At 38.4% G+C, this 19,822-nt stretch overlaps 1 protein-coding gene across 7 annotated transcripts in view; it reads right to left on the bottom strand.

The window, feature by feature from the left end:
- LOC126299284 (constitutive coactivator of peroxisome proliferator-activated receptor gamma-like) overlaps nucleotides 1-19,822 on the bottom strand; it is a 633,226-nt gene that overhangs the window by 402,144 nt on the left and 211,260 nt on the right. For all 7 annotated transcript variants that reach the window (XM_049991071.1, XM_049991070.1, XM_049991069.1 and 4 more), the window contains one exon: nucleotides 11,873-12,142. In XM_049991071.1, coding sequence (XP_049847028.1) covers nucleotides 11,873-12,142 — 270 coding nt within the window. The remainder of the gene's footprint in view (nucleotides 1-11,872; nucleotides 12,143-19,822) is intronic.

The raw sequence follows: 19,822 nt of genomic DNA, 5'->3' as shown, positions 1-19,822 counted from the left end.
ATCATGGCTGAGTGGTTAAGAGCATACATAGAAGAGTATCTAGGAGACTACCAGTGTGGTTTAGAACAAATAGATCCACTATAGATCAGATTTGCATGATCACACAGATCCTTGAAAAATGTTATGAGTGTAACATTGACGTCCACCAGCTGTTCATTGATTACAAACAAGCTTATGATAGTATCAAAATGGATCAACTTTGGAAGGTAGTGCAAGAGGCAGGAGTCCCTAACAAACTGATAATATTGATTCAAATGACTTTCAGAAGAACAATATGCAAAGTAAAGATCAAGTGCACTTTTTCAAAGGCATCTGAAGTTAATCAAGGACTAGGGCAGGGTGATGTGCTCTCCACTGTTCTGTGTAATGTCACCTTGGAGAGTGTAATGTGTGAAACACAAAGCAACAACCCTGTTTAACAGAGTGACTCAGGAGCTTGCATATGTGGATGATATTGATTTGTTATCCAGGAGGAAACAGGGCCTGGAAAAAAAGCTTGAAAAAGTAGAAAGATATGGTGCAGAGATGGGGCTGACCATTCATCAGTCAAAGACCAAGTATATGTTAACATCTAGGAAAAGATATAGTGAAGGAGAAAGAAGCATGACTTTGAACAGAAAAGAATATGAATGCTGTGAGACCTTTAAATATCTTGGGTAACTGGTAACTGAGAATAATGATATGCGAGAAGAAATATATGCAAGGACTGCAGCTGGTAACAGGAGCTACTTTCCATTGGTTAAAGTGTTTAAAGCAAGGAACCTTAGTAGGAATCTGAAGCTGACTGAGTATCATACAGTAGTTAGACCTGTGGTGATGTATGGTTCAGAGACCTGGACTGTGACACAAAATGAGGAGTTGTTGCTGAGATGGGAAAGGAAGATACTTAGGAAAATCTATGGGCAAGTGAATGATAGAGGTTTTTGGATAATTAGAAATAATGAGGTCAGAGAGTTGTACAACAAACCAGATATCGTGACAGAAACAACATGTTGATTGGGACATGTAGAAAGAATGGTGGAGAACAGCACAGTCAAGCAAGTTCTCAAAGGAAAACCTGATGGACATTGTATAAGAGGCAGACCAAGAACCAGATGCCTAGACAACATGGAGGAGGACTTGAGAAGGATGGGAGTTAGAAGATGGAGAGCCAAGGCAGTCAGCAGAGAAGAGTGGGCAGGTTGTTCAGGAGGCCAAGGCCTTACAAGGGCTGTAGCGCCAAGGAGTATAGTAGTATGGGATCAGTTGAAATGACACATCCTGAGTCATTACAAATTCTCAATTTGGTAATGGAAGGAAAGGGAGACAGGGAGACAGGGAGATAGGGGGAGAGGGAGAGGGAGAGGGAGAGGGAGAGGGAGAGGGAGAGGGATTAGGGGGAAAGGGAGAGGGAGAGGGAGAGGGAGAGGGAGAGGGAGAGGGAGAGGGAGAGGGAGAGGGAGAGGGAGAGGGAGAGGGAGAGGGAGAGGGAGAGGGAGAGGGAGAGGGAGAGGGAGAGGGAGAGGGAGAGGGAGAGGGAGAGGGAGAGGGAGAGGGAGAGGGAGAGGGAGAGGGAGAGGGAGAGGGAGAGGGAGAGGGAGAGGGAGAGGGAGAGGGAGAGAGTGGGGGGGGGGGTGTATGTGTGTGAGGAGGATCAAGACTTGAATATAGCAAGCAGGTTCAAATGGATGATGCAAGGTGTGGTAGTTATCCAAAGAGATAGACAAGAATGAAATTTTTCCACCAGACTATCTATAAAAGTTTACTAGAGACACAGTTGAAAATGAGCAAGGCCTGAAACAGGTATATGAAAAATAAGAAAAACTGTACATGGTCTGACAGAAAAATGTCATTCTCCAAATTTAATGAGTCTTTGGGGCCCACACAAAAGAAACTGAGAGATGAAGAGGCTTGCAAAAGATGGAGTTTTTTGGAGAGCTGCATGAAACCATTGTTTGAATTGAAGACAACAACAACACTGACGACCTCTCTGAAATGGCTCACAAAGTTCCTTGCGACGTGTGGAAAAACAGATGATATCAGTCTCCCAATGCTTCAGTGCCAAACAGGACACCTGTCCTCTGTGTTTCATGTAAGTCAAAATGGAAGATTGTTTTGCCATCCATCAGCTACATGTGTCCAATACAAATGATTCACTAAGCAAAACCAGTGATGCTGATACTGCTAGTAAAATGTAACTGTTCCAACAAGATGAGCTACTCTGCACATTTTTACTCATGCTATCCCTCAGTTTATTGATGTATGCAAGATCCATGCTACAAATGCAGTTTATATGGTAATGGTTGCTGCACAACTTTTAGGTAGGTACTAAACACCTGGTAGTATATCACACCTTACCTCAAAGATTCTGATGCTTTGTTAAGAAAATGATAAATGCAGAAAAGAGACATAATTTAACATTAATGACTTCAGGGAAAATACTCGCAACATTCACAGGTGGTTAAAAATGCCAGTAGACTGAGAAAATAGTAATGTTTCAAGGCAAAGAGCAATTGCTGAGAATCTCTCAAATCCTAATATCTTCAAGAGAACAGAAAATCACGGTTGTCTACCAATACTGAAAGCAAAGTATGGATCATAACCAACAAAATTCAAGAAATTTGTTGTAATACAGCAGCAAGCAATATGCGTCTACTGAATGGTGCTGAGGTGATACATACCTCATTCAATCTTAACTGTCAGTTTTACTGCATCTACTGCAAGTTGTCTGGTTGTACACAGTGAACTGACACAACCAGAGTTCTGGCATTTATAGTAAAGCATATGATGAGGATTGTACAGCCACATTTTCACGCAGGGATCCTGCCTTTAAATGTTCTAGCAGCACTGGCATTGCTGAAAGCCTTTTGACTCATTTTGTCGTGCCTTTCACATCTGGGATACTTCTTATGCCATTAATGTCATTCAATGTTTTTATAACATTAAAGGACTTCAATTGGTATTTCACAAGTGTGACTATATCAAATAACTACATGGTCAGATATGATGAATGTCACTGGTTCAATCAGAAGAGTGTTATTCCACAATCTACTAAGATATTTTGATATTCCTGTAGTTACATAAAGTGTTTCCTAAATATAAAAATTTCCCAAACATTTATTTCTATCTCTTTATGATCATAAAGACATTCTGAATGACATAGCAGGTCCTGTTACTATTCGACACTGTTACATTCAAATTTTAGTCGCTCAGGTAGGTTGTGTTGTTGTTGTGGTCTTCAGTCCTGAGACTGGTTTGATGCAGCTGTCCATGCTACTCTATCCTGTGCAAGCTTCTTCATCTCCCAGTACTTGCTGCAACCTACGTCCTTCTGAATTTGCTTAGTGTATTCACCTCTTGGTTGCCCTCTATAATTTTTACCCTCCACACTACCCTCCAATGATAAATTTGTGATCCCTTGATGCCTCAGAACATGTCCTACCACCCGGTCCCTTCTTCTTGTCAAGTTGTGCCACAAACTCCTCTTCACCCCAATTCTATTCAATACCTCCTCATTAGTTATGTGATCTACCCATCTTATCTTCAGCATTCTTCTGTAGCACCACATTTCGAAAGCTTCTATTCTCTTCTTGTCTAAACTATTTACCGTCCATGTTTCACTTCCATACACGGCTACACTCCATACAAATACTTTCATAAACGACTTCCTGACACTTAAATCTATACCTGATGTTAACAAATTTCTCTTCTTCAGAGACGCTTTTCTTGCCATTGCCAGTCTACCTTTTATATCCTCTCTACTTCGACCATAGTCAGTTTTTTGCTCCCCAAATAGCAAAACTCCTTTACTACTTTAAGTGTCTCATTTCCTAATCTAATTCCCTCAGCATCACCCGACTTAATTTGACTACATTCCATTATTCTCATTTTGATTTTGTTGATGTTCATCTTATAGCCTCCTTTCAAGACACAGTCCATTCCGTTCAACTGCTCTTCCAGGTCCTTTGCTGTCTATGACAGAATTACAATGTCATCAGCAAACCTCAAAGTTTTTATTTTTTCTTCATGGATTTTAATTCCTACTCCAAATTTTTCTTTTGTTTCCTTCACTGCTTGCTCAATATACAGATTGAATAACATGGAGGAGAGGCTACAACCCTGTCTCACTCCCTTCCCAACCGCTGCTTCCCTTTCATGTACCTCGACTCTTATAACTGCCTCTGCTTTTTGTACAAATTGTAAATAGCCTTTCGCTCCCTGTATTTTACCCCTGCCACCTTTAGAATTTGAAAGAGAGTATTCCAGTCAACATTGTCAAAAGCTTTCTCTAAGTCTACAAATGCTAGAAACGTAGGTTTGCCTTTCCTTATTTTTCTTCTAAGATAAGTCTTAAGGTCAGTATTGCCTCACGTGTTCCAATATTTCTACGGAATCCAAACTGATCTTCCCCAAGGTTGGCTTCTACTAGTTTTTCCATTCATCTGTAAAGAATTTGCATTAGTATTTTGCAGCTGTGACTTATTAAACTGATTGTTTGGTAATTTTCACATCTGTCAACACCTACTTTCTTTGGGATTGCAATTATTATATTTTTCTTGAAGTCTGAGGGTATTTCGCCTGTCTCATACATCTTGCTCACCAGATGGTAGAGTTTTTTCAGGAGTGGCTCTCCCAAGGCCGTCAGTAATTCTAATGGAATGTTGTCTACTCCTGGGGCCTTGTTTCGACTCAGGTCTTTCAGTGCTCTGTGAAACTCTTCACGCAGTATCATATCTCCCATTTCATCTTCATCTTCATCTGCATCCTCTTCCATTTCCATAATATTGTCCTCAAGTACATCGCCCTTGTATAGACCCTCTATATACTCCTTCCACCTTTCTGCTTTCCCTTCTTTGCTTAGAACTGGGTTTCCATATGAGCTCTTGATATTCATACAAGTGGCTCTCTTTTCTCCAAAGGTCTCTTTAATTTTCCTGTAGGCAGTATCTATCTTACCCCTCGTGTGATAAGCCTCTACATCCTTACATTTTTCCTCTAGCCACCCCTGCTTAACCATTTTGCACTTCCTGTCGATCTCATTTTTGAGACATTTGTATTCCCTTTTGCCTGCTTCATTTACTGCATTTTTGTATTTTCTCCTTTCATCAATTAAGTTCAATATTTCTTCTGTTACCCAAGGATTTCTAGTATCCCTCATCTTTTTACCTACTTTATCCTCTGCTGCCTTCACTATTTCATCCCTCAAAGCTACCCATTCTTCTTCTACTGTATTTCTTTCTGGAAATGTCTTACAATTTAAAACCTGGTTCCTAAATCTCGGTCTTACCATTATATAATCTATCTGAAACCAGTCAGTATATCCAGGCTTCTTCCATGTATACAACCTTATTTTATGATTCCTGAACCAAGTGTTATCTATGATTAAGCTGTGCTCTGTGCAAAATTCTACCAGACGGCTTCCTCTTTCATTTCTTTCCCCCAATCCATAATCACCTACTATGTTTCCTTCGCTCCCTTTTCCTACTGTCAAATTCCAGTCACCCATGACTATTAAATTTTCGTCTCCCTTCACTACCTGAAGGTAGGTAGGTAGGCAGGTAGGTAGTATACCTGTATGTCTGGGTAAGAGTAATATGAAGATGTGGCAGGAGTCCCATATACAACATCTTAATGAAAACTTCACTTTAACATCTGTTCATCTAGTTGAAGTGTTACACACATCGAGGTTGAGCTTTTCTCCCAGTTCAAAAAACTTGGTTTTAAAAAAACCTGAACTTGGGATGTGGTGGGTAAGCTTCCTGATGTGTTTGCCATTTATCACATTTTGCACACATGTAACTATCCCCAACATTATTCAATATCTATACTGAACAAACACTAAAGGAAACCAAAGAAAAATTTGGAATAGGAATTAAGTTCGGGGAGAAGAAATCAAAACTTTGAGGTTTGCTGGTGACAATGTAATTCTGTCAGAGACAGCAAAGGACTTGGAGGGGCAGTTAAACGGAATCCACAGTGTCTTGAGAGGAGGATATATGATAAACATAAAAAAAAGCAAAACAAGGATAATGGAATGTAGTCAAATTAAATCAGGTGATGCTAAGGGAATTAGATTAGGAAATGAGACACAAAATAGTCAATGAGTTTTGCTATTTGGGCAGCAAAATAATTGATGTTGGCCAAAGTAGAGAGGATATAAAATGTAGACTGGCAATAGCAAGCAATACATTCCTGAAGAAGAGCAATTTGTTAACATCGAATATTGATTTAAGTGTTAGGAAGTCTTTTCTGAAGGTATTTGTCTGGAGTGTAGCTGTGTATGGAAGTGAAACATGTATGATAAACATTTTAGATAAAAAGAGAATAGAAGCTTTCAAAATGTGATACTACAGAAGAATGCTAAAGATTAGATGGGTTGATCATGTTACTAATTAGGTGGTACTGAAGGAGAGACAAGGAATCTGTGGCAAAACTTGACCAAAAGCAGGGATTGGTTGAGAGCACACATTCTGAGAGATCAAGGGATCACTAATTTCATACTGGAGGGAAGTTTAGGTGGTAAAAATCATAGAGCGATACAAAAAAAAAAAAAAAATGGTTGAAATGGCTCTGAGCACTATGGGAATTAACATCTGTGGTCATCAGTCCCCTAGAACTTAGAACTACTTAAACCTAACTAACCTAAGGACATCACACACATCCATGCCCGAGGCAGGATTCGAACCTGTGACCGTAGCAGTCCCGCGGTTCCGGACTGTGGGCCTAGAACCACGAGACCACCGCGGCCGGCGTGATACCAAGAGATAAATACAGTAAGCAGATTCATAAAAATGAAGTTGCAGTAATCATTCCAAGACGAAGAGGCTTGCACAAGATAGAGTAGCATGCAGAGCTGCATCAAACCATTCTTTGGACTGAAGACCGCAACAACAACTTACAGAACACTAATGATGATGTACTACTCCCCTCCTTTGCATTATGCTGATAATAAAAATTGAGGAATCAAGGTTAAATAATAACATTAAGTGAAGATAATTTTTAAATTCACTCTAATATCATATATGCAAGAATATACTTCAGATACTTGAATACTGATACTGATGTAGGTACACTCTGACTCTTGCCCATACAGCTTGAGAAACCAAAATATGATTTTTGTATACATAAACTAGTTCAGAATCAGGAAAACAATAATAACCACTATCCAATAACCAGAACTGCTTAACATCCATGTGAAATGGATACAGCGGTGTACATGTTAAGTTTTTCAGCAATATTTTCTCACTCCTCAAGAAGAGAACTCTACAACTCTGGATCTGTAAAAGGAAATACTGACCTAGGTGAAATACATATTCCAAGAGAATGATACAGTAAATGATTCAACAACCTTATTGTGAATCAGTTTCATATGGCTATCAATTGTCATTAATGTCTATTCGTCCAAACGTGCAAGTAAAGAATGATAAATATTTTAACAATATAGACGTTGCAAAGAAGATTAGTGTTTAAAATCCTGTTGACAATGAGGTCATAATGGATGGAGCACAAGTTTGGAGTAGTGAAGAATGGGAAAGGAAATGGAACATGGTCTTTCAAAGGAACCATCCTGGCACTTGAGTCAGGATGGCCAGACAAGGGTTTAGCACTTCTGACATGAGCATTCCGTTTCCTATGTTGCATGGACTATACTCCAAAAAGACAAGCGATGTAGGACCTATGTTGTCTGTTACTGAGCTTCATAAATGAACTGCAATGTTTTCTTTATGTCTGTTATCTGTATAAAGGCACTCTGTGATGCTTTTACTACCAGGAAAAAACAAAGATGGCAGTACCCATCACTTGTATTGGCAACAAAGAAATACAGATAACATTATGTGTTACTCGCTTTTCGGAGTTCATGTTCCCCTTGTTGCCACATGCCACATGTTACAATGTTACACACACAGTGCAAAAGCCATTGATAGTTGTCTGCTACATACTTTATAGTCATTTTCAAGATAAACTTACAGTATAATACTGAAAAGCCTAAAGCTCTAATTCCCAGAAATAGAAAAAAAGATGAACTCACGTTTTGCACCTTATACGTACATGTTTTACCATATACATACATTTATGCTGTTTTTAAGGTAAAGGTAACATTCAAAGGAAAACAATTTTGTCCTTCAAAAACAGTTACCTTACTGTTCGTGAAATAGAAAGATACTAGGAATGTATTCCTTTTTGCAACAAACACAAAATGATTGCATAAAATTTCAATGTCAGAACAAAATTAAAAATGATACAAAGTTGAAACTTGTCTGTAATTTGGATTACAATAAAAACAAATCTGTTGGGGACCACAGTGACCAGCTAATGGACTACTATATTTACCTGATTATAAGACAAGGGTTTTTCCCAAATTCATCATTCGAAAAATATGGGGGTCATCTTATATTCACGGGTCATCTTATATTCACAGATTAATCTACTGCTAATGAGGTCAACATTTTTCACATTTTTTAATAGGTTACTATAGTGATCATCTTACACTTACAAATGAAGCTATGCCTATTGAGGTTTTGTATAAATTTATTTTGCACAATACTTGGTTTTACTTGTGTTCAAATAGACTTGAGGTTTCCTGATATGCTGAAGCAATCAATGGAGTATTGACTTTGCTCGAACAGTCAGGTGACATTTCACCTGCGGCACTAGTGTAAGGGATATGTGAAAACTATGAACTAGCCACTACAACAATCTGATGCTCTCTTAAAAATTGATAATTCTGTGAAACACAGGAGGAAATAGGATTAAATTCTATCAACTTACAAACTTTTGTTGTATTTGAGCAGGTTTGCAGTAAAAGATCTCATATATGTATACATACCATATACATACATTTATGCTACTTTTAAAGTAAAAGTAACATTCAAAGGCAACAAATTTTTTCCTTCAAAAACCGTTACCTGATTCTGAAATGAAGTCATTATTTTATTCAGTTATGACAAACCAATTATTTACCAAGTGGGTTGGATATGAGGAATTTGGTTGCTGTTCACACCTGCTTTTAATCAGCTTTAGAACAATATACTGACACTCAGATGAAATGAGAAGAAAAATTAATCCAGAATGAAATCAAAAAATCATATGAAACTGACTGTAATTGTTGTCACAAGAACAAATTACAGACCCATTGTGAAGATAGCATGAACAGACATCATTAGATTGCAGGATGAACAGAAGTTTGACAATTGGACTGAATCATGATTGCAATATTTTATCTATATATTGTTTTATGTTGTTACATATGACCCACATCCTAGAAGATATTGCTGTCCATGTTTCACTGTTGCTCAAGCACAGCACTATGAAAAGTTTGAGGGGGAGCAGTGACTCAGCTTGGCTGATAATTACAACGAGTGTGGAGAGAGGAGTGTTGAAAAGACAGAAATTCCTTTGTGCAGCCAACCATGGGAATGTGTACTGTGTACTTTGCGTTTTCATGAACATCTACCATGTTTAAACAGCAGTTTGCATGAATCCATTTGCATTCGGAATCAAACTGATTTTAAAATTTGACCAATACCCAACATAAGCATATGAGGGTAATCCCAAAAGTAAGGTCTCCTTTTTTTTTTTTTTTTTTTTTTTTTTTTTTTTTTTTATAATTACAGAACTCTGTTTGTGTGGCAGTTGGTCACACTGTTATGAAGAGTGCTTCATGCGCTGTGAGTAAACATGTGCATGCCGTGCTGATGCACTCAGTCATGGCTTGGCAGCCATTGAGAAAGGAGCTCTCATTGGATGTTACCGCCAAGTGTGAACTGCACGCAGTTATTCAGTTTTTGAATGCAAAGGGCACTGCGCTGAATGAAATCCATTGCCAATTGATGGAAGTGTATGGTGAATCGTGCATGGATGTCAAAATGTTTGTAAGTGGTGTAGAGAGTTTGAAGCTGGTCAGATCAAAATTCATGACGAACAAAGGAGCGAGAGACAGTCAATTTCTGAGGACCACAACTAATGCTGACAGGTACTGAGAGACTCTGGAAAAACTCAAACGGGCAATTCAGAACTGGAGAAGAGGAATGTTGAGCAAGGGCATACACATTCTCCATGACAAAGCTCACCCACACATCACTCGGTAAACCATTGCTCTCCTGCAACAGTTTCAGTGGAACATAATCTCCCACCCAGCTTATAGTCCCAACTTGGCGCCCAGTGACTATCACCTGTCCCTTAGGTTAAAAGAACATTTGGCCGGAAAGTGATTCAGCTCCGACAACGAGGTGAAAGAAGAGGTTCATAACTTTCTGAACAACATGGCAGCGAGCTGGTATGACATGGACAGACAAAAACTGCCACAGTGTCTACAAAAATGCATCAACAGAAATAGTGATTATGTCAAAAAATAGGTAAATGTTCAAGCTGTAAACTGATGTAAACCATTGTAGAATTAAAAAGGCCTATGTACTTATAAAAAAAAAATAGGAGACCTTAGTTTTGGGACCACCCTCGTAAATTTCTGCAGGAGATGCTAACTGTCTATATGGGGCCCAGTGGTGTTCTTACGTGTTTTGCACGGCAATGTTGTAACGCACTGTGAGGTATAACAGAAATGACTGGGGGTGTGTCAGCTGCTGTTTCTACACAGCCAATGAGACAGCAGTGGGCAGACAATATTTTTAAAAGAAAGTAAGAGTTGTGGAAACATTCCAATCAGTATAGAGGCAAAAGCTGCTGTGCATTAAGAAAAATACAGCTGTGTTCTCTTGTCCCACAGAAATACCAACATATTCAGAAGAAACACTCAAATATTTGTGACAACTGACATACAAGTTTCACAGCTGTGCTGTTAAGATGATGATTATTATTAAAAATATCACAGACGACATGCTAAGTAAAAAAAAAGTCAGTGTTGATAAAAACTGATGTAAACAATTTCTTTTTGTTTATTTTATTTCTGTTTGTATTATCGAAACCTAGATAATCAATAAATGGTATAAATTTAGATTAGGTGTAATGTTATGTTTTTACACAGACTCCTTACAACAATAAAAGATAGTAATTTTGATTAGTCAGAATATCTTAAAATAAATTTTTCTCAAGGAGCCTCGTAAAAAAAAGGCGGAGGTCATCTATTGTTCAGGGTTATCTTACACACAATAAATATGCTACTACACTTTTGAGACAAATCAAATGAAGTGGTGGAAGAAAGCTTTTTTTCACTTTTTCATTATGTTTCATATGAAAAGTCAAAGCCCACTAACAAACATGTTGTTGAATTTGTTACTGAACGGGCAATGGCTTCAGTAAACAAAGGAGGACTGGTTGAATCAACTTCCACTCAAATTAGTTCAGCAGTAAACAGACTCAGTGGGAGACATTTACCTACACTGATTCTGACTACAGAAATATCACAATGGTCTCAGAGGTGATGTAAGGTTTTTATAAAATGAATCAAGGCAAGATTGGGGAAAGTGCCAAGGAAAGATAGTATGCACTACTGTGAGGAATGTGATGTAGGATTTCATTTTCCAAAATACTTCAAAACTTTTCATACCAAAGCAAATATAATTAAGTAATTTTCAATTAAAAAAAACTACATTTTCAAACAACAACTCAGAATTATATCTCCATTTAGGAAATAAAGATGAAAAAAAATCATTGTTCTTGTGAAGACAAAACATAATCATTTGAACATAATAAAATGTTCTACGCAGCAGAACCTGCAACACAAAATTCAGAAAAACTGTAAAAAAGCACAGTCTCCATTTGAATTACACCATAGCTGCCCAATCCTAAAAATTTTAAATCACTGTCCCCCAAAATGCAAGTTTGGTGTGCTAACCACCACACTACCCTGCTGGGTCAAGTTGATGAGTATGGTCCTGTAAAATAAAGTAAGTTGGTAAAACACAGAAAATTGGTAATAAAGCTTACACCAACTTACCCTTAGTTTTCTTAATGGGACTATGTCATTTCCCATAAGTGAAGCAAGAAGTGGGAGATGCGCCTCAGACAGTCTTAAGCTGTGTGCTAGTTTCTCGCTATCATAACGTATTGTAAAAAGTGTAGGAAATTTGATCATGTCCACTGCAAAATAGTAGTGTATTCCAGTATGTATCATGAAGTCAGTGTCTCGTGCAAGAATGCCAAGACAAGAATGTCTGCGGACATAGTTGACAATTTCCTCATCACATTCATTAACGGATGCATAAACCTGTAACAAATAGAAGCAAGAGTGCCAGTGATCTACAGATAAATTTTCAAAAAATTAACAAGAAATAATAAAGTAACAAAAACAATAGCAATAATAATAATAATAATAAAGATTACATACTGCAACAGAATAACAAAGAATTACAGTAGGAACTGAAATTCAAGTGTAACTACCTTTGCAATCTTGAAAGATCTTTATGATAAAATAAGATGTCCATTTTAGTACAATTTCCAGCATGAAAGTAACTGAGACACTAGAAAACATAAACATTCACTTTCAGAACAAACCCATGAGTGGAAAATATCCAATATCTAATCCCCCAACATTTCTTCTTCCTCTGGACCTGCTGCTATTACTATTAACATAAGTGGGACACTGAGAATGATAGGTACCTAAAGCACCCTATCATTGGGCCCACATTTAAGTGAATATCAAAGAAACTGGTGAGACAGTTTTTCATGAATCTTCATGTAAACAATGTAGACCTACAGCACAGATAAACCTGACTCGCCGTAAGATCAACAGAAGTCAGAAGCATGAATAAATGCCACAGTTTCACAATTGACATTGTTGTGTTTTAGGCCTTTATGATTCTCAGCACCTTAATTTTTTTCACAGAGCACAGACCGCATAATATTGGAATCACTTACAGCGATGTTCTCAATTAATTTGGGCATATAAATGTGTAGCAAAAACTCTAACATACTAGCAGTAGTTCTACCAACCTGAAGTTTGGTCTGTTTGCAGGTCTTGTCACACATAATTCTGAGGAGGAGGGGGGATGGAAGCAAGAATTTTTTTAAATATTATCACTGTCTCAATTTTAGTACAACAGTTAATACAATACATATAATAAATTTACCAGTACCTATAAGACTGTTCATGGAAGCTACTCTTGAAGGTAGTTCGTCAAGACACATAGGTTATCAGTTTGTTATCTCAATTGTGTTTCTATCTTTCCATTCTCCTTATTTTTAATAAAAGTATATAACTCTGGACACATCAAAAATAATATTGTGCCTATCTAAGTTGATGGTGTATAAATGTACATGATATGGTTGGTTCATAAAATAGTGACTTATCATTAATGAAAGACTGTTTTTACCACTGTTATCTAGCACAAACTGGGAAGCATCTATTCATGGGCCACAAAGTTTTGTGGCTGGAACAGGGTGATGGTGGTAGTGGTGGTTAAGAAACTGACACTGAATTGAGACTATTAAGAAATACAGAGGTAGGAATGCTGAATTCTGGAATGTTGTTCATAAGTTGATATGGGCAGATGGAAAACCTTTATTCCAAAAGGTTTCAGCCATGGTAGGTTGGAAAGAACATTTTGGCAAATATAGAGAATGAAAATGACAGTAAGAAACTTACTGAGTCTTAGATCAATAAATGGACGTCTATGTTCCAAGAGGCATATGAGACCTTCCCCCTGCCATGATTTTTCAGTTTCTAATAAATAATGACAGCCACAAAAGTGTTGGGGAATGAGAGCAAACGATTAGCAAACTTTATATAACTTTCTCTTAATGTTTCCTATTAGGTATATTAATGAAATAAACTGACCGTATCACATTATTGGCTGGGAGACTCCATCTGGGGTAGTTTGGTTAACATGAATATTAATATAAAGATGTCATTATTTATTTACAGAGGCTTTTGAAATTTTTCCTATATCCACCAAAACTTTTAAGGTCTAGCCTTCAAAATTAATCTGCATTTTGGACATTGGATTTTAGGCTGTGAATTGTTCAAGTTGTATCCAATCAGCAACCAGCTGATTTACTTACATTGGGAGAGGTTTTAGATGGTTCAGAGTATGAAAGAGACAATTCTGAGCTAATTTATGAGTTTGAAGGAACATAACTGGTTACTTATCAATAATAAATAGTTCTCAGTACATGCTTACAAAATATTCCAAGTTATGATCTCTGTTAGTCTTTCACATGATTACAGAGTCACTGACTAAATAATTTGTTTCAGCAGAACAAGAGAATGGTAGTATCTCATCAGAAGGGACTGGGAGTGATGATAAATTGAAGTATGTGCTGTTTGCTGCTGAAATTCGAATTTTGAGTGCAGTTGATACCCATAGGTCTATACATATCAATCCAGTGCCAAAAAAATTCTCACGTACATCAACTCCAGGCATTTTGCATGAGGTTGTGATTAGGTTCTTCTAACTAATGAAGAAATTAGAGATCTGCAAGCATAAACAAATCTATATGCATGGCAAAAAAACAGCAATGAAATTTAGTAAAAACTTAAACATAATTCATTGTCGATTTCATGGAAGCCATGCGACATTAATTGAAATTAGGTTTTTCTTGGCCTCATTGTCCATGTATGTATCTCAAAAGGGTCCAGAACTGCACATCACAGTAACACTGTTGTTGTTGTTGTTGTTGCTGTTGTCTTGAGTCCAAAGACTTGTTTGATGCAGCTCTCCATTTTACTCTATCTTGTGCGAGCCTCTTTCATCTCTGAATAGCTACTGCAACCTACATCTTTCTCAAACTGCTTACTGTGTTCATCTCTTGGTGTCCCTCTACAATTTTTCCACCCACATTTTCCAAGTTGCTTGCCTCCACAATTCTGTTCAGTACCTCCTCACTAGTTATGTGGCCAACCCAACTAATCTTCAGCATTCTTCTGCAGCACATTCTGAAAGCTCCTATTCTCTTTTTATCTAAACTGTTTATCATCAATGTTTCACTTCCATACATGGCTACACTCCAGACAAATATCCCCAGAAAAGACTTCTTAATACTTAAATTTATAAAATCTATATTCAATGTTAACAAATTTCTCTTCTTCAGAAATGCTTTCCTTGCCATTGCCAGTCAACATTTTATGCTCTCTCTACTTTGGCCATCATCAGTTATTTTGCTGCCCAAATAGCAAAACTCATCAACTACTTAAAGTGCCTTGTTTCCTAATCTAATTCCCTTAGCTTCACATAATTTAAATTTACTACATTCAATTATCTTTGTTTTTCTTTTGTTGGTGTACATCTTATATCATTCTTCCAAGACACTGTCCATTCCATTCAACTGCTCTTCCAAGTTCTTTGCTGTCTCTGACAGAATTATAATGGCATCGGCAAACCTCAAAGATTTTATTTCATCTCCCTGAGCTTTAATTCCTACTACAATTTTTTCTTCAGTTTCCTTTATTGCTTGTTCAATGTACATATTGAATAACACCAGGGGTAGACTACAACCCTGTCTCACTCTCTTCTCAACCAATGCTTTCCTTTCATACCAGTCAACTCCTATAACTGCCATCTGGTTTCTGTACAAGTTGTAAATAACATTATGCTCCCTCTATTTTTCCCCTGGTACCTCTAGAATTTCAAAGAGAATATTCCAGTCAACAATGTCAAAAGCTTTCTAAGTACACAAATGCTATAAATGTAGGTTTGCCTTTCCTTAACCCATCTTCCATAGTAAGTGCTAGGGTCGGTATTGCCTCACATGTCCCTACATTTCTCTGGAATCCAAACTGACCTTCCTTGAGGTCTGCTTCTACCAGTTTCTCCATTCTTCTGTAAGAAATTTGTGTTAGTATTTTGCAACCATGTCTTATTAAACTGACTGTTTAGTAATTTTCACAACTGTCAGCAACTGCTTGCTTTGGAATTGGAATTATTACATTCTTCTTGAAGTCTGGTGGTATTTTGCCTGTCTCATACAGCTTACTCACCAGATCGAAGAGTTTTATCATGGCTGGCTCTCCCAAGGCTATCAGTAGTTCTGACAGAATATCAACTACTCCCGGAGCCTTGTTTTGACTTAGATCTTACAGAGCTTTGTCAAATTCTTCTTGCAGTATCATATCTCCCATCTCATCTTCATGTACATCCACTTCACTTTATATAATACTGCTTTCAAGTTCATCTCCCTTGTACAGACCCTCTATATACTCCTTCCACCTTTCAGCTTTCAGCTTTCACTTCTTTGCTTAGGACTAGTTTGCCATCTGAGCTCTTGATACTCATACAGCTGCTTCTCTTTCCCCCAAAGGCCTCTTTCATTTTCCTGTAGGCAGTACCTATCTTTCCCCTAGTGAAATATGCTTCTAAATTCTTACATTTGTCTTTAAGCCATTCCTGCTTAGTAATTATGCACTTCCTGTCATTCTCGTTTCTTAAACATTTCTATTCCCTTTTGCCTGCTTCAGTTGCTGCATTTTTAAATTTTTTGCTTTCATCATTTAGGTTCAATATCTCTTGTGTTATCCAAGGATCCCTTTTAGGCCTTGTTGTTTTACCTATCTGATCCTCTGCTGCCTTCACTATTTCATCTCTAAAAGCTACCCATTCGTCTTCTATTGTATTCCTTTCCCCTGTTCTAGTCAACCATTGTATAATGCTCCCTCTGAAGGTCCCAACAAACTCTGGTTCTTTCAACGTATCCAAGTCTCATCTCCATAATTTCCTAACTTTTTTCCAATTTCTTCAGTTTTAATCTACAGTTCGTAACCACTAAAGTGTAGTCAGACTCCAGAACACTAATCCAGTGATAATAAAGCAGTCCTGGGGTCAAGGCCATTTCTGTGATATTTATGACAAGTTTCTTTTGAACTCTGTCGAAAGAGATGTGAAATTAGGGAATTAAAGAGATTTATATGCATCTCATGGGTCGCATCTCATCTCATGGGTTAGTGCAAAGCCCAAAATGGTGTTAAGAGTAAAAAAGAGCATTATCTTCTTTTTCAAATTTTGCAATATTTTTTATCCGACTACCACTGTGTCTCGGTGGTATGATATAGGTTACATAAGCAGCTCCGAAGCACCTGGGACACTACCCACAGGACTGTTGAGCAAGTAACGCTTTCAGAAGGTTCAAAGCCAAATAATGGGACAGCAGAGATTGGTCATGTGGGACGTGAAGGTTGGCCAGCAAGACAGTGGCTGCAGCAATGGATTTCTGCCTTGTCTACCAACCATCGTACCCTGCAGATGTGTTCAACTGCTCCTCTCCTTGAGGGCAATACGTTCTCTGCCACTACGCACAGCTCCCTCCACAGTCATAGCAGATGACAGACAGAATGTAACCCATAGAAGAAGAATAGGAGAATAAAACTCCATTTTTTGGCAACTCTTTTTCATCCCATATGCTGGAGTCAACAGGATCATCCTTAACCCATCCTGATAAAAACAAGTGGTGTCCTGAAATGGGATCACCACCATTAAGTCCACCCAACCTTTTCATGTGGAATCACAAGAGCTATTAGACACCCATGAGCCTGCTGGTACCTTGCTGCAGGTTACACGTCCATCTGTGCCAAATGCACACCTGTTGTGCTTGTGCATAAGTTTATGTACTGAGTGCACCTTCCACAGCAGTCAGTTGGGATGGCTATGTAACACCACTGAGCACATTATCAGCCACACGCCACTGCTGCCCAAGCCAAAGCCAAGCAGAGGTGAGCTGCTGGCAGTTGCTGGACTCCCGCAGGCTGCAACAATTCAACGGAGACAGCACTCCGCTCCAGGCCACCTCCACCTCCAATGCTGTTGCCATCTTCATCACCACCACCCCCCGGCCCGCTACCCCCCCCTCCCCCCCCCCCCTTGGTGCCAAAACCATGATGTAAGTGTCACTGCAATGCATTCTGCTAGTTAACAACTCTGGCGAACTCCTGCTGAGGTAATATTTCATCACCTAGAATAGAACGAGACCTCTTTTTGTGTTCATCTGTTTGGTCTCAGTCCCAATTTTGCAGTCACACATCCTCACCAATCAATGGAGAGGACAGAAATGGCTCCCAATGCTGCAGCTGTGGCAACAGATGAGCCTAGCCACATTACTTTACTGCAATAAGCATCATGAAACTTGAAAAAATAGTATACAGGAACAGCTTAACACAATAACTCGCGAACGTGAAGCCAGAGCAGTCAAAATAGCCAGTATGCTTCCTGCGGTAAATTTTGTACCTTCTTTTGCTGAAAAGCCAGGCAAAAATGCAACAACATTTTTGTAAACTGTCAAGGAGTAGGACATACATGTGCATGGCTAAACCAGTTTTTGTTAAATGTCAAGAAGCTAAAGCTTTCACGTGATGCAGAAAATTATGTAGAATCAGTAGATGTGTTGCAGGAAGCACCCACTTTTGAATTCTTGGCCAAGGATTAGCACAGTGCTACTCTGACAAGCATTGTGTTAGCTATTATTGTGATCGGTTGTTCATCCTTAGACAGAATAGTAGCGAGGACTTTGAAGCATTTGCAGACAGAATTAGGGCAGTATCTTGTCACAAGAGACAATACATGTAATGAAGTCTTAATTGAAGAAACTGAAGCGAGAGTATCCATATGTGGAATCAATCCACAAATAGGCAGTGAGGTAAAGGTAGCCTCCTCAACCACCTTGCATGAAGCAGTCAGACTTGTTCTATTATGAGAGGAAGCAGGAAGATTTGTATCCACCCTGCATGTACCATCAAAGGGTAACATGTGTTCATTAATGACACAAATTGCCAAAGATGTGGGAATCCTAACCATACAGTTGAGTGCTGCTGAGCTTCATGCTGTAAGAAATGCCATACCGTCAGACATTAACAGCATCATTGTCTGCAAAATAAGTAGCCAAATTCCCCCAAGAGGAACATACCAGCAGAAAAATAAAATGATCAGTTACACAGGAGTACTCATACACAGTGAAACGAGTATGGGGCAGGTCCTGCCATTCACCCTCAACCCCAATGAAATATATGGACCCTACAAAAATAGTTTGTATATTTCACTGAGGTGGCAAATTTAGTTTTAGTGGGTGAGCTCAGAGGGAAGACTGTCAAAATTCTTAAGAATACCAGCACTCAGATTAGCATTCTTTTTGTTTCAGATAATGACAAGTGTGTGCTAAAATTGTCACAATACAATGAAAGTGGATTTGGAGACGAGATAATCATTCCTGCATGCACCTGTACAATAGACCTGCACACTGAAGGGGAAGAGTATGTCTTTGGTATGAAAATAGTAAGGAAATCCAGACAGGACTTCAGTGTTATCTTAGGGAATTATTTTCTAACACACTATCGACTGTGATAGGTTATCAAATGCACACTGTTCAATTCAGTGATTCAATACTTCATTTGAGCAGTGAGCGTGCATTACAATCATGAGGAACTTGTGAAGGGGAGGCCCACCTCACAAGCACCAACCAAGCCGTGTATACAGGTGCTGAAAACTATCATGCCTGTAAAAATCATTGGTTCAACAGAAAGAGTTCTCTGGATTGATATTAAAGGCTGAGAACTGCTGAGATCAGACATTCTGGTTGGTCCACTCACCCAACATGAATTTCTTGTCAGGTTTCAATTACATGTTAAAAGAGGTTTGAGTAAACTCTAGATTAAGGGGAACAGGTTTCAAATATCTGTGTGTGTTGTCAAATTTGGTCAACAGTGGCCAGTTGTACAAACTGAAGTGGCAAAGCCAAAACACGTTAAAGGAAACAATAAGAAGCAGTTATCAGTAAGGAAGGTTTGCACAACAGCATCTTCATTAAGGGATCAGTTAAAGAATAAGTTGACACATTTCCTGGAGTCTGAGCAAAATCTTTTATACACAGTTTTAGACGAATATGCATGGTTGTTTGAGGAAAGGCCATATTGCCAGCTACTGACCTCATACAGCATGAAATTGCATGGGAGATGCAAGACCAATCATGC

Source organism: Schistocerca gregaria, chromosome X, assembly GCF_023897955.1.
Source record: "Schistocerca gregaria isolate iqSchGreg1 chromosome X, iqSchGreg1.2, whole genome shotgun sequence".
In the NCBI taxonomy this organism is placed as follows: Eukaryota; Metazoa; Arthropoda; class Insecta; order Orthoptera; family Acrididae; genus Schistocerca; species Schistocerca gregaria.
The sequence above is the reverse complement of the archived record's forward strand: the minus strand, read 5'-3'. Positions and strand labels throughout refer to the sequence as shown.